This window comes from Branchiostoma belcheri, unplaced genomic scaffold (assembly GCF_001625305.1).
Source record: "Branchiostoma belcheri isolate BF01 breed outbred unplaced genomic scaffold, Haploidv18h27 scaffold29, whole genome shotgun sequence".
Lineage (NCBI taxonomy): Eukaryota > Metazoa > Chordata > Leptocardii > Amphioxiformes > Branchiostomatidae > Branchiostoma > Branchiostoma belcheri.
The window spans coordinates 2,794,542-2,810,080 of record NW_017803898.1 but is presented as its reverse complement, the minus strand read 5'-3'; the positions used below and the strand labels follow the sequence as shown (position 1 = coordinate 2,810,080).

Below are 15,539 nucleotides of genomic sequence, written 5' to 3'. Positions count from 1 at the left end.
TTTTTCCTTGTAGTTTGTTCCTATATGCCATTATTTGAGGATCAGGGCTAATAAAGGAACGTTTTCTCGGCGGTTCCTCTGGTTCTTCTAAATTTGTAAAGCCGTATGTATATGAAATAGAATAAATGTGTCTGGATTCAAAGCGTCACCTGAAGTTTTATATTATCAGTGCTGTGAGATATAAAGCTTATTTTCGGCCACCCCTCCAAATTTACCAAATTCAGAATAGTGCCTATTTATCTATTGTATTCATTAATCTTAAAACAAATGGGTAGTCCCTTCAGCCGTTGAGGCTGATTTCCAAGGGAGGCCATGGAAACACGATACGAGAAAATAATGTGACATAAAGTAATAATAATTAAACGTAACAAAGGAATTTGAATGTATTCTGCTATATAGTTGAGTGCCTGAAATGTTTATTGTTCGGATCAGGCATGGATAACCTCCAAAGCCAGCCCACGTGGACAAACGCGACGCCCTTTGTTCATCCGGGTCATCCATCCTCCCACCTGGCTTTGTTTTTACACTAAAACGCCATTTGTTGGCCTAATTCTGACAGCCCGTATCTGTTCTGCCATTGTGTTACAGGAAGGATGAGGATTTAATAGTGCTGCCTCCGCTGTGTTTTGATAAAGTGCTCTCTGCTCTAGGCGGGCACGGCGCTTGGATAATTAGTGGGCATTTAATGAAAATAATTGACTGGTAAACTTTAATACATAATTCATGTGGCCTTCTCCACCTCCCTAAGACGCCCCCATAGAGGTAGAAGCGGTCGGATAAAGTGAAGCAAGGACATTATATATAATGTCCTTATATATAATGATATGATATGAATTTTTATTGCATGTTCTTGCCTAGATGGGCTAAATGCACATGCAGTATGCAAAACATGAGTATTGCATACTGGGACGCTATATTCTAATGCTAATTGCTAGGAATTAGTGATAATGTTCTTTAGTGAAGTAAGCAAGTAAAAGAATTGTAAAGATAAACCGTTTCTGTGTGTATTGTGGTCTTTTGTTGTCTTGTCCTAAACACTGTGCATCATTTTTCAGTTTCAAAAGCATTGGTTACACAGTTTTCAGTTTATTCATACAAATCATTTGTTGGTCTCTGTACTGCCTCTCAGTGATAGAAGTCTGGTAGAAAGGGAGGGTCTTTCTCTTGACTGACGTAGCATTTTATAAAGACTTGTAAACAAAGTTTAATCTAATTGCAAATTGACTAAACTTAGCGACACATGAAAAAAAGACATTTATGCTGATATATTTCCAAGTTTGTACCGTTTCTAAGGTACTAAAATGGAGATTAAGAAAGAGTAAAGAAAAATAATCACGTCACTAGCGCAGGTTTGCGTCGCGGGGTATCAAATGCTGAGTTTACACATCAATCAGATTAATTAATGGGTCAAGAAGTAATTTGGGTAGTTTTCAATCAAAGTTAGCAAACACGCGGATCCTGTTTCGTGGACGCGGGGGAAAAGAAATAAATGAGCCCATTGTTCTAGACTTTCCACTACGCCCTAGCCTAACATTATGTCGTAGATATATTACAATTTATGAAAGTCACAAGCCCAAAATTACGTAGTTGAGACATAATTAGGAAGAAAGGAATAGGAAGACTAGTACTTTGTCTCAAGGAAAGGAACATTACACAACACAAGATCTATAGCCGTATCCGTTTTCTTGTTTCGAATCCCTGACAGGCCGCAATGTTATACCCTTCTTAAAGATGCTCCTTTTTCATTAAACGTTAAAAAAAAAGAAAAACCGAGTCAAGTGTCGGTTATAAACGTCCTCTTGAGTTGGTCGTAAAGCCGGCGGCCCCATGTTTGGAAGGGCCACACCTTGAGCACGTTAAAGATCCTACCACACTTTCTCGAAAAGAGCGGGGGTTGATCCCAGTGTAAGAGGATAAAACTTTACATTCCAGTCTTTCTTAGATTGCACTTACTGAGAAAAACTGGTGTGTACACCCGAAGGCAGTTTGCCGGTATATACCAAACTAACAAAAAAACAAAAACACGTCAGATCGTGTCCAGTAAGCTACAACCAGAGCCTGTAACTGCCATGACAGAATCTGTCAGACGTTATCTACATCCACATGTTTAAATTCTCGTCCCCCATTCAAACCATTGTGGTGCTAAGCCTGGTTATCACAGGGACCTGTAGGCTCTCTTCATTACAAAGCTTTTAACAAAGTCGCCAGTAGATATACGGAATTTAAACGTCTTACAACATACCTGGCACTGATAAGGAGTGTAAATATGGGATACAAAAGACACAGAAACAATGGTTGTTACCGGAGCTAATTGCTATTGGTGACAAGTGTACTTTCCTGGTTTCAAGGCTTGGCTACTGATATCAAAGACTCTTGCATCAAAAGTACTTTTTCATGGTACATTTACCGTAGAGTACATGCACAGCGGAGGTGGAGACATAACAGTTGATACAAGCTGCCTTTACAGTTAAAGTAAACTGCTCTTCAGTGCAACCAGATTTGAAGCTTGCTCTTCAAGATTTTTTTTCCCTCTGCCAGCAGAAAAAAAGGAATTCTACAATAGATAGTCCCCATAACTACCATAAGAGACGATACCGTTGATTTTTCTGCAGATAATTTGCATTATTCCGTAATCAAGCTGGTGTGTTACTCCGAAGGGCGGTTATACCGGCTATACAGATACAGAAGCTGGTGTGTTACTCCGAAGGGCGGTTATACCGGCTATACAGATACAGATACAGATTATATGTACTTTCCTGGTTGCAAGACTTTGCTACCTAATAATAGACTTTGCTGGATCGAAATAAAGTCAAAGGCCTTTTACCGTACGGGGAACTGTCATTAGGGCACGCGCAGATTTAACCACCAGGTCACCGATCTCTGATCAAACATCAAAAGTCCACATTCTTCCCGGGGCAACTTTGCAGACATTGCGTCAGAAAACGTCACTAACAAACCCTTACCATGGTAATGAGATACCCTTCTGACTTTTGCCTTCGTCAGAAAAAAAAAGCAACGTCATTGGCAAATAGCTGTCAAAATTTAAAAAGACTTACTTAGGTCTGCAATTAAGAATTTTGTATATTTACTATCATAATGGCATATGCTTAGTGCAGCAGAATGTAGTTTAGCATCTGGCTGTTAGTTTCTTGTTTGATCAGCAAACATATCTATCTATTGATTGATTGATTAATTGATAAGTATATCCTGGTGAATTGTACCACGTACCCACATCACGTGAACAGTTAAAAGCCCCCGTACCAGGTAAGTACGGGTCTACCAACATGACTAATCATGAAGTACTAGGAAAGTCTGGTATTTCTTTTCTTACCTACTAGTACAAATTTACCTACATTCCATGAGATGGTATAGATAAAATATTACAACTTCTACAGCAACATAGATATAAAGCAAAATAATGTCAATTTACATTTCAAAAGATTAACAAGATTAACATCATGCTTAGCATACGTAAAACTTTGAATGTAAAAAAGTAGTCTTTAAGATTTATGTCTCTGCACCAATGGGCTCGTATTTCAATCTCAAACTTTATACATAATACCTAATGTAGCATCGTCTGTATATCATTTAGAACAACATATTTTACCATTTGATGTATTATTTCTCTTTTAAAAGTACAGAGCTTAAGAGATACTAATGTTCCATTATAAGCTTTTTCAAACAATCATTCTAAGGGATATAGTAGTCACAGAGTGGTTTCTTACCTGAGTTTCGTTGGTCACGCCCTGGCTCAATGCTAAACAAAAGAAACAGCAAAATTAAAAATTGCACTTATAATTGGACAAATGGTAATTGTTGTAGAATAAATTTTAAAAGAGTGTAGAAAAAAGGGCTGTTACCTAACTTCGAAATTCAAAGATTAGGTGGTAAAGATTCATTCCATACAATGCAAAAGTATTCTTAGTTATATGCATGCAATATTGTTTTGATACTATAAAAAGTACATGATTACCATTACGGACAAGCCCCGTCTTTTCGAAATAAAATCTTGCAAATTTACCCATATTAGCCCTTATTGTTTGGCAAGTAGAATTCTAATTAAGATTTTTATTTGTAGTTTGTAGTTGACCGTACGAACGTTGCTGTTCTTTATGTTGCGCCAATACTACTTTTGTCTAAAAACTTCTCAAAACGTGTAAAGAAAAAAATTTAAGAAACTCACCTGGCCGGTGTCGCAACGGCGACCCACAACAGAAGAATCGCGACTCCCCTCATCTTCACGTCTTCTTCCCCTCTCAAGGACGACAGGTGTGTCAAGAACTTTCACTAGGTGGGCCAAGAACTTTCTCTTTGTAGGTGTAAGAAAACGGCACAGTACAGGTAAGAAATAAGAACGTGTTTAAGGACGGACGGGGTTCTTAAGTTGATCGGCCGGAGTCTTCACACCTGCCAACCCGATCTGAGACGTCTGCAGGTATATTTCTAATTTTATACACCTGGATGGAAGAGACCATTCCAAGTTTACAGGGAAATATCAGTTAAATTCTTTATCTCACTTTCTTCGTATGTATCATTATAATTTTATTTTGAACGCAAACACCTGTGGTCTATGAAATATACTAAAATATGCATGTTTTTGGTTTGCAGAAGCTGTACAATTATAAAGGTAAATAAAATAAATAAAAATGTATCCCACCCCTTGCAGATATGGACCCTTCGTTCAAATCAAATATCATCATTCATGCTTGATCAAAAGTTGACCGATAAGAAATAATAAAACATGGGTTTACATTTTTCTTTAAAAAGACGAAAAACTTCAATTTAGATTTTGCCAAAAGCTTCTTATAATCTACATAAGGTATATCGCTACCTTAAAAAATTGCCCAGAAGTCAAAATGCACCACGGGAATTATAATTTGGTTATATACAAGACGTAATTAGTAGCGAGAACGCTGCTGACCAAAGATCGGTCTGTCATTTGTGAATAATGAGAGTGAAGTACCCTGGGAACGTCAAACACCAAGTGGAATGTTATCGGCTATAATCACCCCCCACTCCAACCAATGTGCGTGTTACCAAGTTATACAAAAATACGGCAAATGTTGTGACGAAACACGGCCTGTTTTACTAAACAACGCAATCACGAGGATCAAACTTAAGGTATACAAACTACTTTCTGTGTTTTAAACAGTGATTAGGTTTAAGAAACCCACTCAAAAACCGTGCACAGAAATTTTATCGCAATGGATTTGGCTTCACGTGGATTAAGTTTAAAAGGGAGGAATTACTGAACATGTTTTCCCGTATGCGTAGTTCTTTGTAGTAAAGTACGACCTCTGGTCGGTAGTCCCAGACCGTGTAAGCAATGTGTGGGCAATGGTTCTATCGCCGTTCTAATTATTCAACGGCGTGTTTCACGTCTGTCAATGGTGCCAAGAGTGACGCTGTAGCAAACTTGCTAGTCCACTGTAATATTTCTATGGTACTGGGAGTGTTGCCCACTTGGCCAGGCTATAATGTCGAGAACCGTACCTATCTACTATTCCCTGAATAGGGTTAGGATCAGGCACGGTTTTTGGATAGTCCTGTTGTATTCAGAACCGTGACTATCTAGGTCTATGTCTGAATGGGCTAGGGTTACGATCAGGCACGGTTCTGGATAGTCTGTGTATCCAAGAACGCAGATTTGCCAAAGGCACGGTTCTAGCGCATGGACACTCCATAACCGTGCCTGAGCATTTTTATTTTCTTAGGGTGTTTCTTGTGATCCTGTGACCTCTATGATCTATCAAGTTATATGGGCATGCCATACGTCATACATAGAGGGGCGGTGTATTTTGATCAGACGCATGTTCGCACACATTAAACAGTTCACTGTCTGGCACTGCCAATGTTAATGGCGCAAGAGATATATTAAGTGTCCTTGCGGTATACTTCAGAAAAAAACACGCGCGACATGTTTGTCAATTTGTTGAAAAATTGACGTAACAGCTTTTTATTTATTTTATTTTATTTATTGAATCAGGCTTAGGGCCCAAATTAAAACAATACTTGTGGGGTCGTGTGGCGTAGCGGCAGAGTGCTCGACTCGGAACCAAGAGGTCCCGAGTTCGAATCCTGACATGCCACCCATCTTGGGAAAGGCACTACACACGACTTTCCTCACTTCGCTCAGATGAAAATGAGTATTGTCCGTTCATGCGTTTGTCCTCTGTGTTGGTGGCGGCATAAAAATAAGATGAAAAACTCTGGTGTGCCGCCACCATGCCTTGTGATAAAATGTCGGAATAAAAAAAAGCCCTAGCCACAAGACCAACTTGACACCACAAGTATAAAAGTACCGTGAACTTGACTTTATAAGTGATAAATGTCAAGTGTTTAAGTGGTACCTGCTGACGACACGTCAGATTCCTTTAACCCTACACAGGTGGTTGACATGCTGGCAAACATTACAAAAGTCAGCGGCAATTGTAGCCTGATTAATGTACGAACTGACTTATATGATTAGAAACATGTAACGACAGAAGCTTTGAAGTTCAACCTCACCAGGGAACTTTATTGTACGGGGAAATGTTTATTTAGGTCGGTATGTGTGTAGGTAAACAATTCAGGGCAGCGCATACCTAACTATAGCTGCACAGCCTAGAGTCCTCAGCTGTATCCAGAACTTAGCCTCTACCAGGCTTCGGGAGGCGGCTGGAAAGAGTAGAAATTGGCCAAATAGAGGGATAGCATGCCGAAGGAGTTGGTCTGCTGGATCCAGAGAGAACTTTTCCGCACCCGAACTGTTCTCTCCAGCAGACCAACTCCTGTTATTTCTATCCAGCCGATTTTATCTACTCTTTCCAGCCGCCTCCCGAAACCTGGTAGAGGCTATCCAGAACTATGTTTAGCATGCTTTATCTAGAACCATGCTCAGGCACAGTTCTGGATAGTTTGCGTGTATCCCAGAAACTTGTTTTATCCAGAACAATGTTCAGGCACGGTTCTGGATAGTCTACGCGTATCCCAGATACGCAAATCTACGTCCTCGGATTCAAGAAGACTATCCAGAACCGTGCCTGATCCTAACCCTAATCCATTTAGCCTTCCACATCACGACAACTCGGCAACGTTTCAAAAGGCAGGAACTCCTAATCCCCAAGTAGATCTTTTGCTGGCTGCAAGACAGTAGAGAATTGGCCAGCCTGTATCCATTTGCCGGGGAGCTACCATTTGCCACCCTAAAGGATACGGCCTGGTCAATAGTTGATACTGTCTTGCAGGCACCAAAATATTTGCTTGGATATTAATGCACTCTTTCAAGTGCTATTACTATGACTAAGTCTATGACTAGGATTTTTGATCGTAGGTAGGAATTCGTCCCTTTTTTGTTAGATTTTGATTGCAATCATTTAAAGAAATACAGACTAACTGTTGACCTGCTGGTATGTTTTGCGCATTTGTTAAAAATTATTTGATTTCTTAAACATGTCATTGACCCTTGACTTCTTCTGCGCTGCTGTGGCATTAGTTTTCATACTTCCGCATTCGGTGCCAAAGAAGCCCACAGAAGCTGACCTTGATTAAATCAAGGATATCCGCAGAAAGTAGGTCAAGCTTCCACTGAGCGTCTCAGGTTTAATAGTGAGAAGTACCAAAACATTTGCATCTCCTCGCAAATTGGTGAGGGTTTTTTTCCAGGTAAAGTTGCATCCAGCGGACTACTAGCCTTTATTTCTCGCTGCCAGGGGCTAATTGGAAGACCTCTAGGAGCGCAATTCAGTCAGGCTTCCTTAGTGGCTTTTAGAATATCTTAGGTTGAACTTGAAGGGTTGCCAAGATGGCGGCTGGCAGTTCTGAGCTGCGGCGGGTGGAAGATTTCCGTCTTGCTGCGGAAAAAACCCTGCCCGAAGCCGCCTGGCAGTACTATAGCCAAGGGGACGGGGATAATCAAACTCTGAGGGACAACTGCGAGAGCTTCAAAAGGTAGGCACCCAATTTTTAGAATAACTATACCCTTAAACATAGGTATAGGCCAAAAGGTTATATTTTCGATTGTAGTTCGCTGTACGGAATAGGGATTTGTAGGTATGAAATTGATGAGTAGGTCTATTAAATCTACTTATTACAGACGTCATACAAAACGAATACGTAAATTAAGAGTAATCTAACATAAGATACAATATTATGTTTATAATATATATAATTTGTATAGCCCTCTCAAACGCTACCTGTGTTATTAAAGTCATTTGAATGAGCATTGTAAACGTTCTACTGATTATCATAAGAGCTAGCCCTTTTGTAGGGACTATCAAATCGAATCCAAACTCTTTCCGCATGCAGGTACCGTGTGTTGACACGGGTCTTACGCGATGTTACCACTATAGACACGACAGTCTCAGTGTTGGGCACAACCCTGGACTTTCCTGTCGCCATCGCCCCAACAGCTCACCACAAAATGGCGCATGCGGAGGGAGAGAAGGCTACAGCTAGAGGTAAACTGTCATGATAGTGATAGTCCAGCCCTCACCATGGTTACCCGTGGTGTTTGATTTCAGCATGTAGCAAACGGCTTGGTCACTATGGTTACTGGTGGTGTTTGATTTCACCATGTAGCAAACAGGACCCAGGAACAGGCTAGGTCACCATGGTTACTGGTGGTGCTCAATTTCACCATGTAGCAAACAGGGGCTGGTCACTATGGTTACTAGTGGTGTTCAATTTCACCATGTAGCAAACGGGCGGTCACCATGGTTACCGGTGGTGTCTGATTTCACCATGTAGCTAACGGGAGCGGTCACCATGGTTACTGGTGGTGCTTGGTTACACCATGTAGCAAGGCGGTTTCAGACCTTTTCAACTAATACTACTTTGAATCTAACATTATATTTTAAGCTACATCATGTGAAGGAAACCATTTTACATTTGATTGTTAACGTTACCTTTCTGGTAAAGACTAGTTGACTAATCTGTTTAAAGTTGTCAAAATCATAGATGTCAAAATCATAGTTACAAGATATCTCATGTTCTTACCCAGCCGCTGCCGCCGCTAAAACAGCGATGGTTCTCAGTGTATACGCAAATCATTCCTTGGAAGAGGTAGCAGAAGCCGCACCCCAAGGAACTCTCTGGTTCAACCTGCTTCTGTTTAAGGACCCGGAAAGAAACAAAGAACTCTTGGACAGAGCGGCAAAAGCGGGCTATAAGGCCATAGTTCTGACGGTCGACCAGCCGAGATCCGAGTATCTGAAGCGACCAGCAACAAGCATGGCAAAACGCAAGGCACAAACCTTCCACAGGTAAGACTTTAACTGATTCAAACTAACCAGTAAGCACACAAGGTATCACTAGAAAATTTTTAAAATCCGAAGATCTGATACCTATCTGATCCGTTTAGATTTTTTTCTTAATTGTTTTTACTCAGTTTCTTCCTCTTCTCCAAACAGTGACCTCCGACCTGACCAATGACATGATTTGTTGACGTCTGTCACCATGGTGACTGGTGTTGGGTTACATAATGTTGCAATTTCGTGGTCTGCTCTGCTCCTGTCACCATATACTATTAGTACATGCATGTGAGTGTGTTTGAGTAAGAATTAACAGAGCAGACCATGTCCGAAGGTAAACATTATGCATTTCCTTTGCAAATGTTACTTCTCTAGTTCCTTATTCTATTCATTCAGCGTACCAAACATGATGTTCCCAGGCGCGCCGCCTTACGGGACGGAGAAGTACCGCAGCTGGCTGTACTCGGCGCTGAAGCAGCCTATGACGTGGGATGACGTAGATTGGCTGAAGAAGAATACGACTTTGCCCCTCGTGCTAAAAGGAATTCTTACAGGTGAAAATTATTTAGCCTGCAAGTGAAGGTAAATTTAGAAAGCCAACCTTAGTTGACATATTCATAATCAATGTAGAGACGGGGGACGAAACAGGCTTTCTGCGACATTTGACCCATTGTCAAGGTGAGTAATTTTTTCCTGATTAAGAACTGAATGACAGTAAAGATAATAAGGTTATTTTTCCCATAGTATTTGAACATAAGTTGCATTCAAACATATAGGAGAATCTCTAATTAGTATGAAGTAAAGAGAGAGACTAAAACCTCCTTGTTTTTTTTGTTTTTTTTTTGTAATTGTGATTACCTTTTTTGTCCACTTTTTTTCCTTCCAGCGGAAGACGCCAAAGAAGCAGTTCGTCGCGGCGCGGACGCCATCTTGGTGTCCAACCACGGCGGAAGGCAGCTGGACGGAGTGCCCGCTACGGTACGTTTTTGACACTGCAACTTTTTTCATGTATACAAGCGACCATTTCAAAGTTTACATCGGTTTCTGAAATAAAATGTGTCCAGCCTCGGCAGCAATACCTTTACAGGTGGCTGGCGTACGTTGTTTTTAACTTCAAACAGACCTGAAATATTGATGGGCAACCTGGCTTTTTGGCTTAGATTGCGCAGTAAGCAACCTGAAAAAAAAAAAACATTTCAAACACTGGACTAATATCTACATATTTCTACAGATTGACGCTCTGCCTGACATCGTCCAAGCTGTTGGCGGCGAGACGGAGGTTTACCTGGACGGAGGTGTGCGGACTGGAACGGACGTACTGAAGGCCTTGGCTCTGGGAGCCAGATGTGTGTTCATCGGCAGGCCCGCGCTATGGGCACTGGCATGTGATGTAAGTATTGCTCACCGTTAGCCAGTAGTTACTGTTAACGGTGGTCACCGTTAGTCAATAGTTGCTGTTAACGGTGGTCACCGTTAGTCAATAGTTACTGTTAACAGTAGTCACCGTTAGTCAATAGTTACTGTTAACGGTGGTTACCGTTGGTCATTATTTACTGTTAACGGTGGTCACCGTTAGTCAGTAGTTACTGTTAACGTTGGTCACCGTTAGTCATTAGTTACTGTAAACGGTGGTCACCGTTAGTCAATAGTTACTGTAAACGGTATTTGTATCAGGCGCTTGTAATGTATGTGTGGAAGCGTTGTAGGATTGTTGACGTTACAAAAATGACAAATATATCAAATGCACGTGACCTGTCTTTAGCTATAGATCAACTTAAGAGATCAGCTTTCACGTCATTTTGCACCATTTAGCTCCGATGAATTTATTTATATACATCATACAGATTGAAACTTTTGATCCTATTTCCAGGGTGAAGGTGGTCTCTTTCACCTTCTCAACAACCTGAAGGAGGAGCTGGTTTATGCAATGGCCAGAACAGGTGTGTAGCAAGTTTTAAAGACAGAAACAAAGTATTTTTTTCATGAATTCATTGGAACAACCAATGAAATTATATTATGTACATTGTACATAATATAATTTCATTGGTTGTTCCAATTTCATTGGTTGTTCCAATGAATTCATGAAAAAAATACTTTTTCATGAATTCATTGGAACAACATTGTACATAATATAATTTCGTTGGTTGTTCCAATGAATTCATGAAAAAATACTAATGTAGTTGAATAAGGATTAAGACAGAAACTGAGCAGGGTTTGAGGGTCACACGATGAAAACATTTGCTTCCTTAATTTCCTCATGTGTCGACCTCTAATTTGTCGCCCCCAGGCGAGATCCTGGGACCGTCAAGTTCACCCCATTTCCTGTGCCTGACATGTTAACCTTCTGTCTTTGCCTCTTGATCTTTCCAACCCACGTGCACGTGCTGTCAACCTACGCTGTGCGGACAAACATACACACAAACCCACAGCTCGGCTACTCAAAACAATACGTCCGTACCTATAAGTAACAAATAAACAATCTACTTTTTGTTGAATCTATACTACAGCTCTCTTTTTTTTTCTATCTTCCATGTAGGATGTGTGAAAATTGCTGACATCGATTCATCCCTGGTGGTTCACGAGTCTTACTTAAGTTCGCGACGTGGAAATAATTAACCTAGAACTCATATAACCAGTGACAATGGCACATTTCTTTAGTAAAGTTGTAGCGCCTTGATGCAGAAGGCAAATCTTTTATTCCTCTTTCAAAAGAAAACAAAACATTGTGTACAAGCCTCTTACTTTGTCCAAGTGTCAAGTAATAAAAATTAGTAAAAACAGTTATTCTCATTAAATAAGACGAGGGTCTTGAATTAGTAAAATTTAACATAAAAATGGCGTCTGTTATTATTGTGCTGCATTGCCTGTCTGACCGGTTGACCCACTTTAGTCATTACCTTCACGTGATAGGTGCGTGGCAAGTTAATGAATTACCCCCAGGCACACGCGACATGACAGAGCCACTAAGCCTGTAGTCTCCGCATTGTATACAGACTTAGACGACCTTCGGACCACTCATTCTTACATTCTTAGACAATCCTAAGATCAAATCAAGATGGCGGCTCCTCAAAACCATGATGTCTCCAAGGAGAAGGTTCTAGGTGTGACCCGCCCTGGAATTAAGCCTGACGAGGTTCTAGACTTCTACAAGAAGTGGTCTAAGGAGTATGACAAGGTGGGTTCTAGTTTAAAGAGACATAGGCTTAAGTTAGACACCGAACCTATGCCATGCATCTTCGGGGGGGGGGGGTGCCATGTAACTTTAATATTCGGGGGGCTTGTTGGCCCTGGAGCCGAGGAGCTGGCCTGTGTAGACCCTGGGAACACGTCACTCACACCCATTAGAAACGCTCATTATGTGAAGGACGATACTAATTAATATGTTTTAAAGGATCATGAAAAATATTGGTAGGGACAAACTATCCTCTAAACAAACGTTACCTGTACAAGCACAGAGTAAATATGTTGCTACGACATTTTAACAATGGCAGAGAAAGCAGTTAGACAGGTTTGTCTATAGATAGAGAGGTCAGTCTTATTTACGCTTGACCAGGTACGTTGAAATATACAGTTCACAGTGGTGCAACAAAAATGGGACCGATTAAGTCATTATGGGGTCATGGCAGGTCATTTCTGCCATCAGTTGCTAATGGATATTCGTGACCTGAATTTCGAATTAGATTAGATTAGCTTAGATTAGGCCAAAATATCTCATTTCGATGGTTGCAATTGAACTTTGGAGCCCCAGTTTTTCAAATGAAATAAAATCAAGTCAAAGAAATTCACACATGAACTAGAGTTCGTGGAACACATGCTTTCGTCAGGTGTAGATATTTTGTTTTATTACCTTCGCCAAGAATGTTATGTTTTCCATAGCATTTGTGTGTGTGTTTGTGTATGTATGTATGTGTGTGTGTGTGTGTGTGTGTGTGTGTGTGTTTGTTTCAGTGTGTGTGTTTGTGGATGGATGTATGTGTGTGTGTTTGTGGATGTATGTATGTGTGTGTGTGTGTGCGCGCGCGCGTGTGCGTGCGTGCGTGTTTGTGTGTGTAGACCGGTACCTGTGTGTGTGTGTGTGTGGTTATGTGTATGTGTGCGTGTATGTGTGCGAGCGCACACGTGTGTTTGTTTCGTAAAGCAGTGAAGGGTGAAGTAAGGGTGGGTAAGGGAGTGAAGTCTGCCATCTCTGATCACCCTTTACTATGTCCTGCAGGACCTAGACGGAGAAGAGTATGGTGGCCCGCGGAAGGTGGCCCAGACTCTGGCGGCGTTGCTAGGCAACCGGAGGGACGCGCGGGTTCTGGACGTGGCGGCAGGGACCGGGCTCTGTGGGCAGGAGGTTTGTTTGTTTGTTTGTTTATTTATTTGTTTGTTTGTTTGCTTGTTTGTTTTAGCCTGAGTGTAAGCCTTTTTAGCTTTCGTCCGCTCCCCACGATCATGAGCTCGAGGAGCCTGACGAAAGCTAAAAAGGCTGATACTCAGGCCATGTTTGTTTACCTTCGCAGAAGGAAAACATATTGTTTTTTCTCTCAATATCTTCCTCTTCCTCTCCAAAAAAAATAAGGTCAATGACCTGGGCCAGACATCTGTCATCATGGTAACTGGGTTATTTCACCGTGGTTATTTCGGCCCAGTCCTGCATCTACTTTCAGTCATTCTTTGTCAATATATTCCCAAGTTTGTACTGCATATAAAATCGTTAATTTCTACAATCCTTTCCTTTTTCTTCTTCCATTTTTCTGAAATAAAAAAAATTATGGTTTCCATGCTTGCTCCACAAGTATCGCTTCATTTTATGGCAATGTACTTATTCCACGTGCGCTTTGCGTACTCTTTTTTATTCTTCTTAATCGACCCTCCTTTTTATGTATGAAACATTTACAATGTTTTCCAGTTGTCAAGTCTCGGTTTCTCTAACCTTGACGCCTTAGACGCAAGTCAGGACATGTTGGACGTCGCCAAGACCAAGAACGTCTACAAGAACTTCCTAAAGGAATTTCTAGGGCCTAACCGTCTAAACATCGAGGATGGTAAGTAGGTTTTAATATTAAATGTTCAATCAAGGAAATTTTTTTAGGCTTTAGAAGAATGTTTAAATTTTAATTTTTTTTAATGACAACCACGAAGACTTGCTCTTTTGAAATAAATTATGAATTTCAAACTGTTTTTATAATGTCTATTAGTAAGTTACGCCATGTACCTGTTAGCCTGGAGTCCTTAAATTACTGTGGACAATACTGTGGAGATACGTATTTTTCATGATTAATAATTCCTAAATTTTAAGGAGAAGGACAATGAACAATCCTTGCATGCCTCTTTCCTCCTTTTGCACACTGTTCTTTTCCCTTTTCTTTTGCAATTTTGTTTTCATGCTTGCAGATACATATGACGGTATCACGGCCTGTGGGCTATTCTGTGATGGTCACGTGGGTCCTGACTGTTTGGATCAGCTGATCAGGGTGGTCAAACCCGGTACGTAGAAACACGTCTTACGACAGGTAATAACCTGTCATAACAACACACGACAGCTTTTTTTTATAAACTTTACTCTATTGCTATCATGAAAGTTCATCTGTGTTGGTAGTTACATGTTTAAAGTTAAAACTTTTGGTCCAACACAAAAATTTCTCTAACCAAGAGCTTTTGACCAGTCACTCTGGTCTTCCTCAGTAGACTGACCCAGTGAGCCTTGTCACGTGGCTTTTTTGAAGTGTGACGTCAACACTGGGTCAAAGGTATCTGTTAGATGATGTCGGCCCCCGTCGCGGTTAAGTGAAGAGTGACTGATCGAAAGCTCTAGGTGAGAGAACTTTTCATGTTGGACCAAAAGTTTCAATTTTAAACTTACTCTATTGCTGTTATATTTATCTGATTTAGCAATTTTCTCGCCAACAGGTGGCTTCATTTGCATCGGCCTTCGGGAAACTCTTCTCCATACTTCAGAGAACTGCAAAACCCTTGAACCCCGCATGGAGGCGCTGCAGAGCGATGGGCTGTGGCAGCGGGTTTCCCGGGAGGTATTCCCAGGGTACTGCGTTGGGTTTGACGGAGTCGTCTATGTCCATAAAGTGCTGTAACCTGTCACATTTCAAACAAGAGTTTCATTACCTCATACCTTTGCCAAATGTCCTTCTTCGAATATTGTTCAACAAACGCTCCTGCAGTTCTAGAACGGGCAGCTATGGAGCCCAAACTCATGTCACTTCTTTCCTATCCCAAGAGCTGTCTACCAAATTAAAAATTCGTGACCCTAACATGTCCAGATCATGTAAAAACCGGAAGTTCCTTTGCAGCACCAACGAAAGCCGC

The 15,539-nt window shown here is 41.0% G+C and overlaps 2 protein-coding genes across 2 annotated transcripts; both read left to right on the top strand.

Annotated features, from left to right (window-relative positions):
- The first annotated feature begins 7,783 nt into the window (after positions 1-7,783).
- Positions 7,784-11,868, top strand: LOC109472976 (hydroxyacid oxidase 1-like). Its single transcript, XM_019772840.1, has 8 exons — positions 7,784-7,929; positions 8,287-8,438; positions 8,981-9,242; positions 9,627-9,784; positions 10,117-10,208; positions 10,462-10,620; positions 11,101-11,170; positions 11,767-11,868. The coding sequence occupies exons 1-8, from the start codon at positions 7,784-7,786 to the stop codon at positions 11,844-11,846; spliced, it is 1,119 nt and encodes a 372-aa protein (XP_019628399.1). The 3' UTR covers positions 11,847-11,868.
- A 242-nt stretch (positions 11,869-12,110) lies between these two features.
- LOC109472988 (Williams-Beuren syndrome chromosomal region 27 protein-like) lies at positions 12,111-15,370 on the top strand. Its single transcript, XM_019772852.1, has 5 exons — positions 12,111-12,405; positions 13,444-13,569; positions 14,125-14,260; positions 14,610-14,702; positions 15,126-15,370. Exons 1-5 carry the CDS (start codon positions 12,286-12,288, stop codon positions 15,305-15,307), a joined length of 657 nt encoding a protein of 218 aa, XP_019628411.1. The 5' UTR covers positions 12,111-12,285; the 3' UTR covers positions 15,308-15,370.
- The last annotated feature ends 169 nt before the right edge of the window (positions 15,371-15,539 follow it).

Excerpts from the sequence above, each read along its gene's own strand:
- LOC109472976 (XM_019772840.1), top strand. The coding sequence starts at position 7,784 with ATGGCGGCTGGCAGTTCTGAGCTGCGGCGGGTGGAAGATTTCCGTCTT. Across the intron at positions 10,209-10,461 it reads TGGACGGAGTGCCCGCTACG|ATTGACGCTCTGCCTGACAT; the intron begins GTACGTTTTTGA and ends ATATTTCTACAG. Across the intron at positions 10,621-11,100 it reads TATGGGCACTGGCATGTGAT|GGTGAAGGTGGTCTCTTTCA; the intron begins GTAAGTATTGCT and ends TCCTATTTCCAG.
- LOC109472988 (XM_019772852.1), top strand. The coding sequence starts at position 12,286 with ATGGCGGCTCCTCAAAACCATGATGTCTCCAAGGAGAAGGTTCTAGGT. Across the intron at positions 13,570-14,124 it reads CCGGGCTCTGTGGGCAGGAG|TTGTCAAGTCTCGGTTTCTC; the intron begins GTTTGTTTGTTT and ends AATGTTTTCCAG. Across the intron at positions 14,703-15,125 it reads GATCAGGGTGGTCAAACCCG|GTGGCTTCATTTGCATCGGC; the intron begins GTACGTAGAAAC and ends TCTCGCCAACAG.